Source organism: Ictidomys tridecemlineatus, chromosome 2, assembly GCF_052094955.1.
Source record: "Ictidomys tridecemlineatus isolate mIctTri1 chromosome 2, mIctTri1.hap1, whole genome shotgun sequence".
In the NCBI taxonomy this organism is placed as follows: domain Eukaryota; kingdom Metazoa; phylum Chordata; class Mammalia; order Rodentia; family Sciuridae; genus Ictidomys; species Ictidomys tridecemlineatus.
Genome location: NC_135478.1, coordinates 23,878,228 through 23,898,426, shown reverse-complemented (window position 1 = coordinate 23,898,426; position 20,199 = coordinate 23,878,228). Strand labels below are relative to the sequence as shown.

The window sequence follows — 20,199 nt, the reverse complement described above, 5'->3', positions numbered from 1 at the left end:
GGCCAGAGCTATGGTTGGATGTTTTCATTCTAGTTGGGTGATAATTTGAACCTACCTGGATGATTTGGTCCTACCTGGAGCCTTGGAATTTGATGCTTGGTCTTGGCCAGGCCCCCCTGGAAGGACCTTTTATCACTGCAGGGAGGTAGAGCAAGGGTGAGTCTGAGCAGAGTGTGTTCCTCCTTGTGGTAGAGGGGCTCCTCCCTCTACCAGTCAGCATTCTTCTCTATGAATAGGCCTTAGGAAATCAAGCCATGGGCTGTGCTAGAACTCAGAGCACTGCCTTCCCCAGGATCAGGTGGGCTTCCTTCTCCTTGCCTGCCTTTCTTGCTGTCAGTGAAGTCAGGCTGCGCATGGGCTGGCTGGTGGTTTTTTGGGATTGACTTTGGCTCCTTCTCCTCCTATGGTGGGCAGAGTTGTTGAGGGAGACTCGGGGAGCCCAGCCAGGGGTGGTGATAGGCACTGCCCCACAGTAGGCTCAAGGAGTGTGGAAAGACTGTTGAATGTTTACTGCTGGTTTCCTCTCAGATATCTTCATGGAGTTCTGGCAGTGAGTCCTTTGTGTGGATGCCTGATGAAGGGGCCATAGCTGACTACTCCCAGGCAAAATCTCTTTTGCCATCTGCATATTCTTTTCCACCCCAAGCTAAAGAGTTCATGGGTGAATTGGGAACAAGCTAGGACTGGGTCTGGGGGTCATCTTGTAGGGATAGTGAAGAAGGTGGATTTGGTAAATGTTTGATGCCATGTTTAAAGGAAAGCAGTTAAAGGTTAAAGCAGTTGACCACCTGGGTGGCATTTCTTCTGGAGATAGAAAGAAGTTCAGGAGTGGAATGCCTGCCTGGGGGTCATCATCGGGGCCAATCCCAGCTGGGAGATTGATCTGTGTTTACAACTTAGCCACTAGCCAGCTCTTCTCCTGCTAGAGGCACATATCCCTGCTGGTGATTCTGGGAGGTTTACCTGTGCAGGCCTCATTATCTTTAGAATTCTGCAGCACTAGGTATGGATGCTGGGTGTAGAAGGGACATTGGAGGGTCCTTGTTCCCTTGTGGAGGACATTCCAGCTCATCTGGGGGCGGAGCACCGTGGTGACCAAGGAGAGAGGGGGCAGTAGGAAGCCGCTTCTTATAGTTCCTCCAGATGTAGTCCTAAAGGTTTGCATCAGTATCTCCTGAGATAGACAGGAAGATTAAAAATGGAGATCCTGCCCTTATTCCTAGTGGATAGATCTGGACTATGCCTGAGAGTGTTTTTTTTTTTATTAAATACTATAGCCCCACCCCTGCACTTACAGAGATTTTGCACTGGGGCTTTTGAGGGCTTCTTCATTAATCCTGGTACTGCAGGGAAGCAGCCCGCCATCACCCAGCTTCAGGCACTATTAATGCCACCTTTTGTGCCAGTGGCTGGCTGCTTGTCCATCCTGCATGGTATTAGGTTTCCTTCCTTTCCCCCTTGCTTGGGCTTAGGTGCAGGCTGGCACACAGTAAGCTGAGGTGTTGGATACAGAGGGAGCATGGTGCCCAGTAGAGTGGTTTGGGACAGTAGCCCTGTGGGGCATGCTCAGTGTCTCTTCTCTGGGCACAGGTTCAGGGCGTGGGGAGGCTGAGACACGGGAGTGCATTTACTACAACGCCAACTGGGAGCTGGAACGCACCAATCAGAGTGGCTTGGAGCGCTGTGAGGGTGAGCAAGACAAGAGGCTGCACTGCTACGCCTCCTGGCGCAACAGCTCAGGCACCATCGAGCTCGTCAAGAAGGGCTGCTGGCTGGATGATTTCAACTGCTACGACAGGTACCACAAGGCTTGCCCTTCCTCTACTGAAGCCTGCCTATACTTGCACTTCCCGCTTGGCCCTGTGGCTCTCAGGATAACTGAGCAAGAAAGGGGCTCTTCAGGTGATAAGCAGGCTCCCACGCTCTTCCGCAACCGTGTTTGCCCTGCTCTAGCTCTGAGGGGGGGTTTCAGGGTGTGTTGACTCCTAGTGGTCTCTCCCCAACTTTGGATGGGTTCACCTGTCCTGCTGATGTTGCCCAGAAGATGCTCTGTTTATAGGGAGGGGTTTGGCTGGGCAGGCCTGGGAGAGTCTTGCATCCCCTGCCTGTGTAAGGAAAGCTCTCTGCTTTCAGGCAGGAGTGTGTGGCCACCGAGGAGAACCCGCAGGTGTACTTCTGCTGCTGCGAAGGCAACTTCTGCAACGAGCGCTTCACCCACTTGCCAGAGGCTGGGGGCCCAGAAGGTGAGGGGCCAGTGGGAAGAGGGCATCTGACCTAGCAGACTTGGGCCTGTCCTTGGCCCAGAGTGCTCAGCTCTGGAGCTGGATGGGGAATGGCTACAGGGCCCTGTGAAGGTGTGGGAGTGGGCGGGCTATGTGACGCAGGGCTCCGTGTGTCCCCCAGTCACGTACGAGCCACCCCCGACAGCCCCTACCCTGCTCACGGTGCTGGCCTACTCGCTGCTGCCCATTGGGGGCCTCTCCCTCATCGTCCTGCTGGCCTTCTGGATGTATCGGCATCGTAAGCCTCCCTATGGCCATGTGGACATCCATGAGGTAAGACAGTGCAGTCTTGGGGCAGGGGTGAGGAGGGGACATGAGGCTAGGCCAGAACTGATTAAGACTTTGCTTTCTGCTAGGACCCTGGGCCTCCACCCCCATCCCCCCTGGTGGGTCTGAAGCCACTGCAGCTATTAGAGATCAAGGCTCGTGGCCGCTTTGGCTGTGTCTGGAAGGCCCAGCTCATGAATGACTTTGTGGCTGTCAAGATCTTCCCACTCCAGGTGAGTGAGTGGGGACTCCAGGTCATCTTCCCTCATTGTGGCCTGAGCTGAGACTCTTCTATGCAAGGGCAGTCCAATCCCTGGACACTGGTGGGATGAGGAAGAAATAGCTGCATTGAAGTTGCCATTTACGTTACTCTCAGCTATATGGGGACTGCATTTAGCAGTTAAATTGCATTGAAGAACCAGGGCAGGGCTTTGCTATACCTTGATCTTCTATGGTATATGGGTTTTTGTTCTTTTTTTAAAATTTTTTTTAGTTGTAGAAGGACACTATCTTTGTCTTATTTATTTTTGTATGTGGTGCTGATGATCCAACCCAGTGCCTCACGCATGTGAGGTGAGCGCTCAGCCACTGAGCTACAGCCCCAGCCCCTGGGTTTTTGTTCTTGCTGTCATGTTCTGCTCAGCAACTCTGGACACCAGGCCACCCCATGCATTTGCCTAGGACACTTAACAAAGCCTGGCCTGGCGTGCCTTTCACTTGTTGGGTGATGTGGGGCAACTTGCTTCCCATCTCTGGACCCACAGTGGTTTCATTTTTAAATCATGGCTGATGTTAAGTGATCTAAGAGGTTGCTGCTGGCCTGATGTTGTGTGGCTCAGCTCAGTTCTGGTCTCCTAGGCCCCTTATGGATGCTGAAACTGAGAGGCTAGTGGGAGGGGGATGGATGAAAGTGCAAACACCTTGCTGTGGGGTTGTGTGGCTATAGCCTGACTGAGCTGCCTCCATGCTCCAGGACAAGCAGTCGTGGCAGAGTGAAAGGGAGATCTTCAGCACGCCTGGCATGAAGCATGAGAACCTGCTGCAGTTCATTGCTGCTGAGAAACGAGGCTCCAACCTTGAGGTGGAGCTGTGGCTCATCACGGCCTTCCATGACAAGGTGGGCCATGCTGTCAATCCATATGCGATGAAAAGGTTCCCATGAGGTGATTCTGCCATAGGTGTGGACCAGATTGTCCCTATAAGAGCCTCTGACCCTGAGGTTAAATCTATAATAAGAGTAGTGAATTAAAGATTACCCCTGGACTTTCTATCCTGGTCTCATTTGCCTTTCCTGTTCATTATAGACTTCCAGGAGAGGAGCCCAACCATTGGCCTTCAAAGACATCTCTCCTAGGGCTGGGCTGGGCTGGGTTGGTTGGGTTGGGTCTTGCCATTCACCTAGAGCCTGTGTCTAAGATTTGTGCTTCCTTGTCTTAGGGCTCCCTCACGGATTACCTCAAGGGGAACATCATCACATGGAACGAACTGTGTCATGTGGCAGAAACGATGTCACGAGGCCTTTCGTACCTGCACGAGGATGTACCCTGGTGCCGTGGTGAGGGCCACAAGCCGTCTATCGCCCACAGGTACCTGGGCTAGCAGGTGCTCTCTCTGTGCTTGGCCTGGAACTGGAGAGGGTTGGTGGGTGAGAGGAGGGTGTAAGGGGTGTCATGCCTAGTCTGCCTGTGTTGTATTGTAATGACTGGGTACAGAACCAGGCCTTTACCTGTGTCCTTTGGATGGCATGGCCTCCTAAACTGGTTTTCTGGTGCCCTCTAATGGCTATATGAGGAAGTGCCGACTGCGTTACTTTGAAGAGTTGGCTCAGAAATTCTTGAACTTTATGGTTAGAACCCCTTTAATTCTTAAAAGGAATTTTTGTATATGTGGGGTTTGTCTGTTGATATTTCCTATATCAACATACTCTTATCTTTTTAGAGTGAGGACATCATCTATCATATAGTCCTTGGAAAACTCTTTTCTATATTTCTGAGAGGAAAAACTTAAAAAGGCAAATGCTAGATAATTAAAGAAAAATTTTGACCTTGAGAGCTCCTGAAACAATTTTGGGAATCTTTTGGGGTCTTTGAACCATACTTTTTGTGGAGGGGAGTATTGGGGATTGAACTCAGGGGCACTTGACCCCTGAGCCACATCCCAAGCCATGTGTTGTATATTATTTAGAGACAAGGTCTCACTGAGTTGTTTAGTGCCTTACTAAATTGATGAATCTGGCTTTGAACTCATGATCCTCCTGCCTCAGCCTCCCAAGCTGCTAGGAATATAGGATACACCACTGCACCAGGCCCTTGAACCATACTTTAAGAACCATTGACTCCTCAGTTACCACCTTGTAAGGTAGAAACTGTTTCTTCTCCTTATCTTAAAGGTGAAGGAACAGTAGTGCAGAGAGGTTGAGTACCTTAGACAAGGTCCCGTATAACTAGTTAGTCTGTCTCCATAACTATAAGGGAGGGGAATGAGACTCAGAAGTCCAGGTTTCTAAGCTGAAAGGTCCCTAAGGGTATTAACAGTAGTGATATAGAGGTTGTGTAGACTTGCCATTTTTGTAGGTCAAAAAGTTGAATGTAGACTCTTGGATATGGTTTCACTTAACAGTAATGCATAGTAAGTTTGCCAAGGGTGGCCCAAAGCATTTTGTTTGCTGCTCACTCAGTTTTATCCTCATAGCAATGCTGGGACAGGTGCTGGGGAAATTGAGGACCAAAGTGGTTCTTATTAAAGAGTGAAAATGAACGCACACTCCAGGACCCTGTTCCACTCTGCCTTTGTGGCCTGTCAGGATCTTTGGCAAGCTAATTTTAAATTCCTGTTTTCACTCACATTCCAAATATTTCTTCCCAGAAAATGTGCATCCCAGGCCAGTGTACCTGTCTCCCAACCCCTCTGAGGATGTATGGGCTGGCCTTTGATGCTGTGGGGACTGGGACAAGGTCTGACCAGCCATTGGGGTAGGAATTGCTTTGCCAACCTTGACAGAAGTCTTTTATCAAAGGCAGTGAGGGATTCCCACACCTGTTTGGGCTCCTGAAGCTGCCTTACCTCTGCACCCAGGCACAGACCCTGCACCCCAGATAGGGTGGGATGATCCGGTCTAGGGGCTCTGGGGCACAGACTCAAATATCTTAAGAGCCAAGGTGGGAGTTAGATCATAATGTTCAAGCACAAGGGATGTTGGATCATGATGTTCTACTTCATTGGGGCCCAATTGTCTCCGCAGGGATTTTAAAAGCAAGAATGTATTGCTGAAGAGTGACCTCACAGCTGTCCTGGCTGACTTTGGCCTGGCTGTTCGGTTTGAGCCAGGGAAACCTCCAGGGGACACCCATGGGCAGGTATTGAGCCTGGGCCTGGGAAGTGGTGGGGCTGAACCAGGGTGGATACTCTGGGATTGAGCTGACAACTTCTAGGGGCATGGCTTTGGAGCTAAGAACTCAGGGAACAGAGCTTGTATTAGCAGTAAAGAAGCCAAGGCCTGGTGGCTTGTGAAGCTTCCCCAGGCCAGTCAGCTAAGAAACCTAGATTCCCTGTTCAGGTTTTGGCCACTTGTCCTTGTGGTCTCAATCTTTTTTTCTCCCCAGTCATAATTATCAATCAAAAAACAAAATAGAAAAGTATTAAGACTCTAAGCCAAGAACCTAGAAAAAGTAGCCAAAAAATTAAACCTAGCAAATCATCCCATAGCAGTCAATTTTGATCTTAAGTATTCTTTTCTTGCTTTATTTTTGTTTCAAACCTCAGAAAATACACATCATTGATATAAATGTCTTGTGGTCTTGCTGTTGGAATTTTGAAAGCAATTCCATTTTCTACCACTGCTGACTCCAGTGTGGGATATTTTAAAATCATCCGCAGGTACAGTTCATGACCCTGCTGTGAATACAGTGAGTCAGGGCTTGCTGTCTTTGGTATCCTGCTGTGGTGCACACAGGCTATGGTTTCTGTGCCCTGGCTGAGTGTGCATTTATGCTTGGTTATTGTCTGGAGACCCTGCACTCTTCTGTTCTCATGCAGGTAGGCACCAGACGGTACATGGCCCCTGAGGTGCTTGAGGGAGCCATCAACTTCCAGCGAGACGCCTTCCTGCGCATTGACATGTATGCTATGGGGCTGGTGCTGTGGGAGCTTGTGTCTCGCTGCAAGGCTGCGGATGGTGAGTGGGATAGCAACTTTGGGCATCCGGAGTTGGGCGCTGAGGGGCCTCCATGTCATCCAACCAGGTTCTCTCTTGCCTTCAGGACCCGTGGATGAGTATATGCTGCCTTTTGAGGAGGAGATTGGCCAGCACCCTTCGCTGGAAGAGCTGCAGGAGGTGGTTGTTCACAAGAAGATGCGACCCACCATTAAGGATCACTGGCTAAAGCACCCGGTGAGGGGTCTGAGGGCAGGGATTCCACAGGGGCATAGCAGGAGCCTGAGATCAAGGGAGAATGGGACAAAGAGGAAGCTTGTCCATTTTTTAGATCCTAGAAAGGTGCTCCAGGGGCTGTGCGGGGTAAGGTAGAATGATGCCCTCTTCTTGGTTCTCACTATGACTCATATGTTACACTTTGGACCTTTGTGTTTGGGCTTTGCATAATTTGATTTAATACCACTGCTCCAAGGTAAGCAGCTGTATCTCCTCTAGGAGGGGTCTGGATCCCTCCCCTTAGTAAGCTGAGGAGTAGCAATGTTCTGGGGCTGATGGAAGCCAGTGGGCTCAGGGTAGTGGCTATAAGAAAGGCAAGCATGGTGATTGCTGCAGTTTTCACTAGGCACCTTTTAATTGACCTGCTGGTGTGGTTTGGCCAATAGGCTTTGACTGATCCTTGGGATCATTAACAAGTTTGGTGTCTTCCATGCTTGTCCTTACTTAGAGGTCTTAACAAGGTGTCTTTTCTCATTCTCCCACTGCTGTACAGGGCCTGGCCCAGCTCTGTGTGACCATTGAGGAGTGCTGGGACCATGATGCAGAAGCTCGCCTATCTGCAGGCTGCGTGGAGGAGCGAGTGTCCCTGATCCGGAGGTCGGTCAACGGCACTACCTCGGACTGTCTTGTCTCCCTGGTGACCTCTGTCACCAATGTGGACCTGCCCCCTAAGGAGTCCAGCATCTAAGCCCAGGACATGAGTGTCTCTCCAGACTCATTGGATCTGAAGAAAAAAGGAAAAAAAAAAGTTGTGTTTTGTTTTGGAAATCCCATAAAACCAACAAACACATAAAATGCAGCTGCTATTTTACCTTGACTTTTTATTATTATTATAATTATTATAATTATTATTATTAATATTATTTTTTGGATTGGATCAGTTTTTACCAGCATATTGCTCTACTGTATTGCAAACAGCGGACATGTCAGCAGGCGTTGAGGTGCTGAGCTGTGAATGCAGAACCAGCGCCATGCTGAAGAGCCTCAGCCACCTCCTGTCCTTTGGGATTCATTTTTCTCGCTTTCTCTTTGTTTGTCGTCTCAGAATCTGTGACACAAAGAAACCCATCTCCTGTCTTAGGAAACTTAATGCTGCAAACTCTACTCGAGGAACCTTTGAAGACTGTTACATAAGAACATACCTTCCTCAGAAGAGGCATTTCCTCTCTCCTTGGCCCTCACCCCCTCCTCCCCACCACTTTATTATTTTTTTGTTGTTGTTGTTTCTCCCTTTTTAGGCAGTGAGCTTAAGAAACAGCAGATGTGTCTTTCACGGATTTAACGGGTGTTGTCCTGATCAAGGAAAAACTGGGATAAGGACAAGGAGTTTGGACTGGGGTTGGAAGGTGAGGATGGTGCTAGGGTAGGGTTTGGAACAGAGCTACACTGGACTTGGGCACATTCGGAGCAACATCCTTTGCTGTAGAGGCTACTTCTCAGGTAACCAGGCATTGAGGGCAAGGACCTTGTGGAGGCCGAACATTAAGGGCAAGTGCGGGGTTTGGAGAAAGTCTGAGAGCAGGGGCAGCTCTGACCCACCTGCTGGTCCCACCAGCTTCTTTCTGTTGACCTGGGCTTGGCCTAAGATGAAACATTTTTTCTGCCCAAATTTTAAGACTATGTGGAGGGCAGAAATCATCACAGTTCAGTGAACATTCTTCATTCGATATGAAGCTTGTAAGTATCTCTAATGGAGGAAATATTGAAATTGTTTCCTCCTGGGGCAGTTTAGGAAAATGCCCTTAGGGGGCACCCCGCACAGCTAGGGCAAGAGAATTCCTGGATGGGCCCCACAAAGACGGCCCGTCTCTCTGGGGACCTTGCAAGCCCTGCAGCTCTGGCTTAGCCCCATGTGGTGACATTACTGACCCCATTCTGTGGCTTGTGGACATGGCTTTCTCCAGACCCCTTAAAGTGGTGCATATTCTAAAAAATGTTTTCTATTATGCCATAACCTTGCTCTAATCAGTGAATGTTCCTAATGCTGCTGTTTCAACATTTGAAAATTTTTAATTTATAAAACATGCTAAATTTTTTTTTCAGACAAAACACATCCACATATACACACATGCTTTGCTATGTGGCTTCCGAGGTTTAAATTTTAAAAAAAGTAAAAGAATTAAAACTTCACGACCACAGACCACCTCAAACCAGAAATACCTCAGAATTTTCTACTTGTGTAAGTTTTATTATATATTTTGTTAGTTGTGTTGTCTTGTAGTAAGTATATTTTAATGTAAGTTGACTTTTATGACAAGGATGTTTAAAAGAAATAGAGGAAAAAGAAAAAAAGTTTGTCTTCTAGGGAGTACTACCATTTCTGTTTGATAAAGCCCCCTTGTAAATAATTGTCATCGAGTATAGGTTGGCTGGCTGGGCTGAGTCTGGGCGTTCATCACTATTGTTGGTGAAGGCTCCTCCTGGTTTCCTTAGATCATTTTATTTTAAAACAGTGTGTCTCTTAATCTCAAGAGTAGACGAGTTGGCAGGTGATGGAGAGAGGTTGACCTGGGTAGACTGAAGAGGGCTGCTACCTCCTGGGTTATTTGGAAGGTCAGATGTTTCCCATAACTTGATTGGTTGATGTTCAGAATAACCTATGACCCCACTTTAATTTGTAAAACTGTGACCCTTATACCCGCATGAGGTAATTTTACCTGAGATTTAATTCCTTCAGTAGATGAGCAGTAGTAATACTGGAGGGGATTAATAGCACCAGTGGCCACACTATGCCCTGAGGGCAGTTGCCAGAGCTGCTTGTCTGGAGTAGAGGGTGTGGGAGTCCGAGTGTGATGGACCAGCTCACATTTGGGTGGCTGCTCAGTTGTTGTGTGTGGCATCCGGGCCTTCTGCTTGTGGGTGTCCTTTTCTCTGAGTGGGTACGGGATGCTGTGGGAGGCCAATTTACTTCCCTGTCCAAGCTCAGTTTTTGCTTCATGGGTCAAAATGTGGACTGGCCAAGTGGTTACTGGGACAGATGGTTTTCTTTTTGTTTTGGTAAGCTATGTCTTTTTTTTTTTTTCTGTTTTATTTTGTGCTGTGGTAATTTTCTTCCCTTGGAATAATTTTTAACAGCAAATAGGCCTTACAGCAGTTGCTTTTCTTTTCCACTTATTTCTTTAAGAAGCTTTAAAATATTTATTGAAAAGTGCCATATCTACTTTTTTTAGCTTTTTCCTCAGGCAGTGGGGGCATCTCCACTTTTCACCCTCAGAAGAAACAAACAAACCACTAAAAAATGTAGCTAATTCACTGCAGGAATAATCAGATCACTAATTCTACCCAGTGCCAAACACTAAACCCCAACTTCCCTGTTTGGTTTTTCATTTCCTCTGGGTGGTTGGTTTTCTTTTGTGCACTGGCTTAATTCTTTTGGCCTGGCCAAAGGAGCGTTGAGCCCTGTCTCTGTGGGACTTTCTGGTTGGGGTGCAGTACAGGAGGGCAGGCATACCTTTTCTCTGAGTGGCTTTTCTTCGCTGACCCCTCACCCAGGCCCTGCAGTGGCCCTGTGGGGCCTTGACATCAGAATAGAGTGTAAGGAGTGGTATCTGTTTGGTGTGGCTGGGAACAGGGAGAGTTTGGGGGTTTGTGCAGTTCTCAGGGCTTCAGGCTGCCCCCACTACTACCCCTACTCTGTGCTGCAAGGTGCTTCCTTTAGCTCCAGGTGGCACATTTGGTTGCTACTGGCTGGAAGGTGGGTGATTTCTATCCACCACCTTCTGGGAGCTTGGGCAGGCCTTTTGCCACTGGGTAAAGGTTTCATTTGCTGCTATCACGTGCTATGTGAGTTGGGAGACTCCTAGAGTCCTGATATGCATCTGTGATGGTGGTGATTGGATCATCGGGCCTCTGCCTATGTTTCTGTCCACAGATTTCATGTAACATCCACTTTTGGGGCATCCAGAGAACTGCTATTTTTATTTTACTTTTTTGCTCCAAGCTTTGTGGAAGACTTGTAAATAAGGCCTGGACTCATTGTCCCTGCCCATGGGAGGCACTGACTCAGCCCTGTAGGTTTACAGGGGGCCAAATCAGGGAAGAGAAGTAGCCAAGGATCCTTGCTCTTTCCTTTCCAGTGTTCTGTCATCTAAGCAGCCCCTGGCTTTGGGGATGGGCTTCCATAGATAATGTCCTGGTTGAAAACCCCTGCAATAACTGGGATTTTATCCTTAGCTAGAGATCCGGAAATGAACCAGAGAAGGAGGAAGCAAGTAATGACAGAAGCCACTGTGTCACAGTGTTCTACAGAGGGTCCTCAGTGATAGGGTGAGCAGGGGAGGCCATGGACATATTATCAGAGCATACTGGGCTGGCATGAGCTGGATTTTCTCCTGGGACCATTGGTCCTTAGCAGGAGGGAACAAGAACTGCAGATGGGGTGTTCTGGGGAGAAAGGGGAAAATCTGGCTACAAGGCAAAGTGGTGCCAGCTGCTTGAGTCTGAATTTATCCTATCCCCAGTTGGGGCCATTTGTGCAGAATAAGAAGCACATTGCCTAACCTTGAATATCACCTTCTGCTCACATATTCTGAGCAAAGGGACAGGGCCGTCCTCTCCAGGCTACCAAACTTGCCTCAAGAGGCTAGGTCAGCTCTTCTGACATGCTTGATGCTTTAGGAAGCATAGCACTCGATCCTGTAGTTCTGCTTTACGGCCTTTCTTTCCATTTGATCACATTCATATTCTCTCTGTCCTGCTAACTATGCCCTGGGCTTGGGCTATATGTGGTTTTTTTCCTTGGGAACCTGATCTGTGTATTGAATGTTCTTCATGTGCTCTGTGTGTCTCAGAAAAGCCTGTCATGTGGCCCCTATGGTAGAGCCACAAAGGCAGGGAAATGATAGTCCCATCCAAAATGGGAGGACTAGGTGGCCCTCTTACAAATAGAATTTTACCTCTTTTAGTATGTAAAGTTCCTAGTACCTACTGGTAATAATGAGGATTTGCTGTTGTTGTTGTTTGTTTGTTTGCTTGTTTTTTGCTAAGTAATATAGTAAGCATATGAGTTTTTAGGATTGGAACTAGAAGTTAAATAATCATTATTCTCAAGAACTTGGCTCACTAGAAACTTAACTAAATTGGAAAGGTGTCCAGTAGTTCAGTTTGATTTTGTCTTTATTGCAGCCTGTTGGGTTTTCAGTGGTGTACTTTTGGAGAGATGACTAGGCCTGGTACACATTTCAGGGGCATTAGACCACACCTTTTCAAGAATTGCAGTACATCTTTTATTTACATGGTAGGGGAGCATCCAGAAAGGGGACAATATGGACTTTCCTTCACACTTGGGTGACATGACTTCTTCTTGATCAATGGCTGTTTGCAAAAGCTAAACTGATAAAATACTCGGCAGCTAATGTGTTCAGCCTAGTAATAAGGAATTTAAGACTTGATCAATATGTTTTAGAAGAACAGGCCCAGTAATTCACTTGATGAACTGTGTTATTTTCTCAGTCTATATTTTAAACATTTAATGCATTCAGGGTTATATTCATAGTTCTTTAAGTAAGATTCCAGGTAGTTGATTTGTAACCAGCAGTCTACCTATGAATGTATCCCAAACCTTTAGAAGGTTTGGAATAGTTTTTTTGAGATAATAATTTAGTTTTGTAGGAAAAAAGAAATTGAAGTTTAAAATACCCTTAATCCAGTTGATCCAATCACATTTTTTAAGACACTAAGTTCAAAAGGCCTAGCAGCTGTCAACAAAAGTCCAAGTTATTTAGTGGGATATTTTGAATGTGCACGTTTCACACCTGTTTGGGGGTCCGCTATAAATTTGGTTTGGACAAGAATTTGAATGTAAAGTATTTACCACTGTTTAAGTTTTTATCAAGTTTTAACATTTTCATGATGGTATCTTCCAGGTATGAATGAAGCAAGACTTCAGTTGTGGTACTCCATGTATATCCTGTAGTGCCAAAACAGTGATACTTTATTTGCTCCTATGGCAGCTTGTAGAGATAACTGAAATGGTTTTTCCTTAAGAATTAAAATGCATATTCTCTAAACACCTGAGTGGGTGATGGGCTCTGCACTGACCTTTTTTCCTCTGGGGCAGTATCTTCTGATAGTCTGGGGTTTAGGCAGTCACAGGACACTAAAGAAACATACATGTAGCTGTATGGATGTATGCAGTATGTTATTTAAAGGAGGGCTATTTTGGATGCCTACAGAAGTGTGACATTCATTTGCAAAGTTTATGTTGTTGAGCTCACAGTTAAGAAAATTGTGACCCATTAGTCAGTTGGCTTACCCCCTCGCCCCCAGTCAGTGACGATGGGTCTTTTTGAATGAATGAGTTGTGTCTTGAGTTCTGGGAACTTCCACTGTTGGGTTGGGTATGGACCCATTCCCTGACTCTCCTAATCATGTTTGCATCAGTACTGTTAGATAGCATTGTAAATAAAAGAATAGGTTATATAATAGAGACATAACACTTGAAATTTTACTTCAAAAAATCTATAGCTCTACATATATATTTAGTTATATCACCTGACAGATTTCTTCTACACAGTGTGGAGATTGTTTTATACCACAGATTATTTTTATAAAGTCTAGTGAGTTTGAATAAGAATGCTTTTGTAATCAGAGCTACTGAGCTTTACCTTTCAGGATAAATGTACACTGGAGCATGAGGGGTGTGAATTTTTACTTAGCACTCACACAGATTCTTGTATACACTGGCAACCTAGAGTCAATTTATGATTCTCCTGGCCAAAATTCCCACTTGTGGCTGTGAAGCACAGATGCTTCAGCTAGGCTCCTTACAGACCTGAAGGAGGGGGGGCCTGCAGTGTGTTTGACATTTATGCTTCTTCCTGAGATTTCTGAACAAAGGGTTCTGAGGTTAAACATTCGGTTGTAAGCTCCTGACACAAAATATAGTTGTGTTGAGGGTATTTGGGGAATGGAAATTTTATGGGGAACAGATTGGGGCAGGATGCACAAGAAAAAGATTTAGGCTACAAAAACTTTAAAATGGGAATTTATTGGTTTGAGTTCCACTAAACTGAATTACCTAGGACTAAATTATTGAGTTGAATAATTCTTGGATATGGTCAGAATTGGGTAGGGCATGTGGACATAGTGATTAAATTAAATGAAGAGCTACCGGCATATCTTGTCCCCGGTGGTCAGGGCCTTTGGAGATGAGAGTGAGTGGTTGGCTCACTGCTTTAATCTGTTGAATCAGCCAGGAGCCTACTGAGGAAACTAGAAACCCAGTAATAGCAGGGCATCTTTCACATGTCCACAGAGGTTTTTTCCACTTTTCCCACAAAGGTCAGCATCACTGCCATCAAGTAGAAGGGGGTTTCATTTTAACCTTTTTAATTTTGGGTAGAGAGTGGATGGTTATTTGAGTGTAACTTTTGATGGGGATCTAGGGAAACTGAATAATTAAGCTAAATCCTAGTGTCCATAATGGCTGGCTTTGAGGCCCAGGTAAAGGCCTGACCCCCACACTCTGCCTACTGGCTTCGGGCCATGGCTTCCAGAGGTACACTGGAGGTAGTTGATGTGTCATTTAAAGCCAGCTGTGCTTTCTGTTCCTTCTGGTTTAGAGTGTAGTTTACACTTCACCCTTTTATACTTAAAACAAATGTAGTTCCCGCAGATCCAGTAGCACTCCAGGAACCAACCCGCACTCCTTTCTCTGTTCCCATAAAAGGACATTTCTCTGCTCTCCAGCCATCTGTCTTGGAATGTAATTTTGTTGTGCCTTTGTTTTTGTCACCCTCCTCCTCCAAAAGCAACTGCTGTAAGCTTTTTTCTACTTGTCTTTTCTATCCCCAAATCCCTTGCCTTTTTCCTTTTTCCCAACTCTAATTTCTGGATGCACTTGTGTGATCCAGGTCTTTTAAGAACCAGTTACCTCAGACCTCATGTTGAATGGTGTCACCATCTGGGTCCTCTTGATACTGCAGACTTAACATACACACGCAGGAACCCTGCTGAGTGTGGGCACTTAAACTTGTTTTAGTGAAACAAGGACTGAGAAGGGCTTCTGGTGATCTCGTCCTGGCTGTGGTGGGGTTGGTCTGGAGTGTCATCTGAAGGTGCTTCCTGTACTCCTCTGCATTCTGCCGTTTTCAGTATTCTTGTGTGTCTGATTAAGTGAAGCAACTTAACTGGCTGATCTTGCATGCAAACTAGTTCCAAAGATGAGCTCTTTGTAACACATTTCCAGTCTCTAAAAGCTCACATGTAGAACATTCCTTTAAATGGCAGGATAAAAACCCACCATCCACCACAGTGCATTTTTGGGAAGATGTCTGTAGCATATGTTGCTGTGAAATTAGGCCTTGTTGGGATATGGCTGTTTGTCATTATGATGTATTTTAAATAAATATAAATATATATATATTTTTAAAGAGCCTTTTTTACCAGTTCAAGAAGCTTAATTAACCAGCAGTCACCACATCTGAATTTTGTCTCTGGGGCATAGATGGCAGACCAAGATTAAAAGTGGTAACTCAATGATGCCATCTGCCTGTCTGGCTGTCCTGCTGCCCTGCTGACCATGGGACACCAAGGTCATTGTGTTCCCAGTGGGTCCAGGCTCAGCCCTCTGAGTGTTTGATCTTTGCCCCTTTCAGTGGACTGTTAAGACTTCAGTCCCTGCAAGTGCTTTAGCCCAAGTGGGGTTTTCTCAGAGCACTGCCATGAGTTAAGTGTATGTTTAGCCAAATAATTTCTCGGTAAGGGAAAAATGCAGTCATCCAAATTTTACAACAATGACAGAGATGCGAGTAGGAAAGATTAGGCAACATCTGAGTTTAATTTGAAAAGTGTCCAAGTCATTGTCAGGCCATCTAGGAGCGAATGATTCGCTAGAGATTCTTTGGGAGACCCCATCTGAAATATTAAGACCACCAGTGAGGGGAACAAGTGTTAAAATGCCAGCGGCTTTTCCCTCTCATTTTTTTTTTTTTTTGAGAATTCTGTAAAAATGCAAAGAAAATTGAGTGGTACTTTAGAGTTGAAGGAGAGAGTTACCGCAGATTAGAAACATATTTCTAGATTTCATTTCCATGCCACAAATCCACATGATGCCATTTTTCAACTGTACAGAAGAATCTGCTTTTGAATCTGACATAATTGTAATGGTAATGTCAAAGGCCAAATTTTCACTTGTTAATACTTTTCCACATTTGTCCTTGAATCTAAATAACTTTATACAGTACTATAAATTTAACTTACATCGAGTTTGATGTCAATTCTTGTGAAAAGAGCTTTCTGCATATAATAGACATACAGTTAAAGAACACAGCAGAGTACAAAGTTTTCAGGAACAGTTTTGGAACCAACAGAAAATGTCACCTTTTATTTACCATCTTATATATCAGTTTTACCAGCTACTTCTGAATTTGTACATTATTTGTAAGGAAAAGGAGGAACACCCTAAGACTTGTCTAACCTAGTGGAGAATGTGTGTGTTGGGCTTAGGATGGTAGCTAAGTCTTATTGAGCTGTGTTATCTAACTTGTATATACAAATTGTAATTAAAAGTTTGGATTCACCTGTTTCTCACAGTTTAAAATGACAAGTAATCACAAACTCTGGAATTGTGACTAGTGTATGATTTAAGACTGTAGAAGCAAGGAAGCTCTCTCAAGTGCTAAAACTAAAAACTTATAGTTTTTGGCTCAAATTCAATAAGTACTGTTTGTATACCAGGATATGTGAGATGTAAATGTAGTAGGTCACTTTTCACCCTTGTAGCTATACAATAAAAATTTTGTAGAACAGAAATAGCTTGTACTACTGAATTAACAAAGGTTATACTAAAGTATCATGTTTAAAAAAAAATATATATATATACAGAGTTAAGCTTGTTGCTGTTACCCTGTCTGGATTTGAAAAGTGTGCTGATTTATATATATATATACATACATATATATATTACATACACACACACACACACACACACACACACACACACACACACACACACACACCCCCTAAAATGGCCTGAAGCAGACATCCATGTAATTACAGTTGTGAAATGAAAACATTTTGGAAAGAACATTGTATCATAGTTCATTCATTTGCAGTGGATCTTTGTTCCTTTTTACTGTGGTACTTTTAGAAATGAGTGTCAAGTTTGAAATTAGATCTGCTAAATTGGGGTTTTGCTGCTTGAACTCTGCACTGGGTCCTCAAATAAACCGATGTGAATGTAGTTTTTCCCCCCCTGTGTGAAGCAGCAGCCACACCCCAACAGAATAGGAGGAAAAATCTAGAACTATTTCAAGTTTTATCTTTTTGTATATGAAAATAAAATAATAATAATAATAAACACTTTGTTGTCTCTTTTAATCATGGGGCAGAGAATTGAAATTTCTTTTCACGGGAATTAGAAAAAAAAAATAATGGCATTCCCCTGCTTACAGGACTGGTGCCTGTAAGTGTGCCTGTGAGTTCTGCTTGATTCACATGCTGTTGTTGGTGGCTACAGACCTAGTCTGTGGTGGGGCTGGAGCCAAGCACAGTTCTTCATTTCTGTAATTGAGAAGTCCAGGGCCTACTTAGGAACACTGCAGGCTTTTCATAAATGAACTGATCTGGGACTCTGGGTAAGTTCCTGCAGAGCAGGGATGTGTTTTCCAGATCATCAAGATCCCACCCTCCCACCCATTCCTATACTTTGCAAATGACCCTGAGCAATATTTTTATAAGTGGAACAGAGAAGCCTTGAAGGAAAGTTGTATTCAGAACTTGCAGAATACAAGTCCTGCCATTGCCAAACTTGGCTAAGTACCCCAGTCACTAGCAAACTACTTAAAAAAAAAAAAAAAAAAGGCATGAGCCCCTAGATCTGAATCAGTAAACCAAATCTCGTGTTTTGGAGATCCTAACTTAAGTCTCACTAAACTGAAACATGGTTGGTTCCTTGGTAATAAGATAATTATGGCCTCTACAACCTAACCAAGAAAACAGGAAAGCCTCAAAGTACCTGCTTTCTGCAATAAAAATGTATTTTGCAGGGCTCAAGACTAGTGTTTAAATGTTGAAGTGCAGAAAAGACCCTTTGAATCTTTCCAGTGGGCTTAATGTCCCCCTTTTAATTTGTCTTTTATTAGGATTAAGCAACCTGCATGATAACTTCTGGAGGAATTTTTGATCAAGGGGCTTTTTATTTAGGGACTGCTTGTAAATCTTTGGCTCTTTCTGTTCTTTCAGATTTAGAAAGCTCACCTTTTGTTAGCGATTGCCCCTGAGGAGCTGGAGAATGAATGACAGGAAGGCAAAAGGCTGACATTTTTGATAAAGGATCCTGGGGGTGGAAAAGCTGAAAGGCTGAACCTCAGGGCCCATCTGATCATATATTTCCTTCAGCAAAGGAAACCTTCACCAAAAGATATTTTACACAGGAGGTGGTTTATAAAAATAGGTTTGTCTGAGAGCAAATATGGGAGGGCTCAGGCCATTTGGTCTCAAGCACCCCTAGGGAGCATTTAGGGTTCCTCCATTTCCATTAACACTTTAAAAACTAGCATAGTCCCCTCATATTATAGGTAAGCAAACTGGCTCAGAGAAAGTTTGACTACCCAATATCAAGTAGCCCAACCAATTCCTCTTGGGGGTCAAAGTATGGATTTACCATTTCTTCCAAGTGCAGGATCTGGATGAGGAAAATGATCTACCATTATCTCTTTCTGAATTTAGCACAGTGCCCAGCATTTAGTGAAGGCCTTGAGAAATGATTCTAAAACGACTGTATTTAATAACATTCTGATAGACGCTGCCAAAGTAGCCTTGGAATCTATAGATAGTAGTATTTGGTTGAATTTTCAGGATTCTTGGTTGCAAGTGATGGAAACCACTACGCAAAAAGGGGCTCCAATAGAAGATCCTAGGGGAAAAAAAACAAGCTAAGCCTTGGGAAAGGCAGCGACACAGCATTGTAGACCTTATCTGTGTCTCAGCATTTCTTCCATTATTGCTCAGTATAGGACCAGATGCATCTGTTCATTTGTCTACTTGGCAGAAAACAATGCTGCAGACTGGTAGTTTGAGTCACAGCTTTGTTGCCTGATCCAAAGTCCCTAGAAATGACTCTAGTTGTCGTAACTTTTACACAATCAGAGCCAGAGACCCACAGGATTATATAATATGACTTCAGAAGAGGTACTGCTAGGGAGGGGCAGCCTCCTGTTTGAGACTGGCAAAAATAGCCTGTACTACAGTTAAGTGATCATCACTGAGATCAGATGAAAGATATTGCTACTAGTTGTCTAAGAAATGGGAAACATGAAGTTCTGCAAAGAACTAAGTCCACATGGAAAGCTGGAGATTGTGTTGCAGTGATTTTTTTTTAAGTGGGGATTTATGGAAAAAAATACATTGTGTGTATACATACACATACACATAATATATTGTCAACAGGCATTCAGCAATCTAAATTTTAAATTCTATCAAGACAAAGTGGCTCAAAAATCACTAATATTTATAGAGGGCTTAAAGATATGCCCTGGGCACTTCACTAAATGCCCTAATGTGTCCTCTCCTTTAATCCTTACAAGAACCCTAGGGTCTAAGTAGTTGTAGTACTCTGGCTTAAAAAAAGGAAACAGAAGCCTAAAAAGGTGAAGCAACAAACCCAAGGTGGAAAGCAATTGAGGGGGTTCCAAACTTTTGCACTCTGGTCCAAGGTCTTGAGCCACCACGGAGAACTGGCTTGCCAAAAAACTCTATAGGATGTACAAAGCTATTTTTAGAAGTTATAATTTCGAAACCATATGACTTTGAAGCCAGGTGTCATAAAGAAGCCAGTGTGGCATAGATTTTGGAACCAGATTTCAAATTTAAGTCTCAATTCTGGGTATCTGAGGTGGACCATGTGCAAGTGTTTATTCACCTAGTCAATGAAAGTAAAGGTATTCGGACTGTGTATGCACACTATTAAGACCTTAAGACGTGGGATGTGGGTCCGTGGTAGGCCGCTTGCCTTGCACGAGGCCCTGGGTTCAATCTCCAGTAACACCACCTCCACCACTTTCAAGACGTCATACTCTACCACACTACCAGGTGGGTCGGCCAGCTATAGATGGGGGTAGCTCCTGGTCCTTCAGATTTGTCACCAGGGGGCGCGCGAGGACTTAAGCTGCGAGGGCGTGTCTGCGCTCTGGATCTAGCATCTCTGGGAAGCTCGAAACACAGCACTGCGGATCGCGCATGCGTCTCGATCCTGCGGCTATGATTGGTCGTCGGGCTTCG

The 20,199-nt window shown here is 44.8% G+C and overlaps 1 protein-coding gene across 4 annotated transcripts in view; it reads left to right on the top strand.

The window, feature by feature from the left end:
* The window catches only part of Acvr2b (activin A receptor type 2B), a 39,809-nt gene extending 22,531 nt beyond the window's left edge, over positions 1 to 17,278 (top strand). For 2 of the 4 annotated variants that reach the window (XM_005317374.4, XM_078038127.1), the window contains exons 2-11: positions 1,591 to 1,798; positions 2,134 to 2,243; positions 2,404 to 2,555; positions 2,639 to 2,782; positions 3,523 to 3,666; positions 3,987 to 4,135; positions 5,791 to 5,905; positions 6,585 to 6,723; positions 6,809 to 6,939; positions 7,472 to 17,278. In XM_005317374.4, coding sequence (XP_005317431.3) covers positions 1,591 to 1,798; positions 2,134 to 2,243; positions 2,404 to 2,555; positions 2,639 to 2,782; positions 3,523 to 3,666; positions 3,987 to 4,135; positions 5,791 to 5,905; positions 6,585 to 6,723; positions 6,809 to 6,939; positions 7,472 to 7,666 — 1,487 coding nt within the window. In that variant the 3' untranslated portion in view covers positions 7,667 to 17,278. Of the gene's footprint in view, positions 1 to 1,590; positions 1,799 to 2,133; positions 2,244 to 2,403; positions 2,556 to 2,638; positions 2,783 to 3,522; positions 3,667 to 3,986; positions 4,136 to 5,790; positions 5,906 to 6,311; positions 6,426 to 6,584; positions 6,724 to 6,808; positions 6,940 to 7,471 lie in introns of those variants that run through there. The other 2 variants (XM_021732262.3, XM_078038128.1) reach the window with 2 other exon arrangements.
* The last annotated feature ends 2,921 nt before the right edge of the window (positions 17,279 to 20,199 follow it).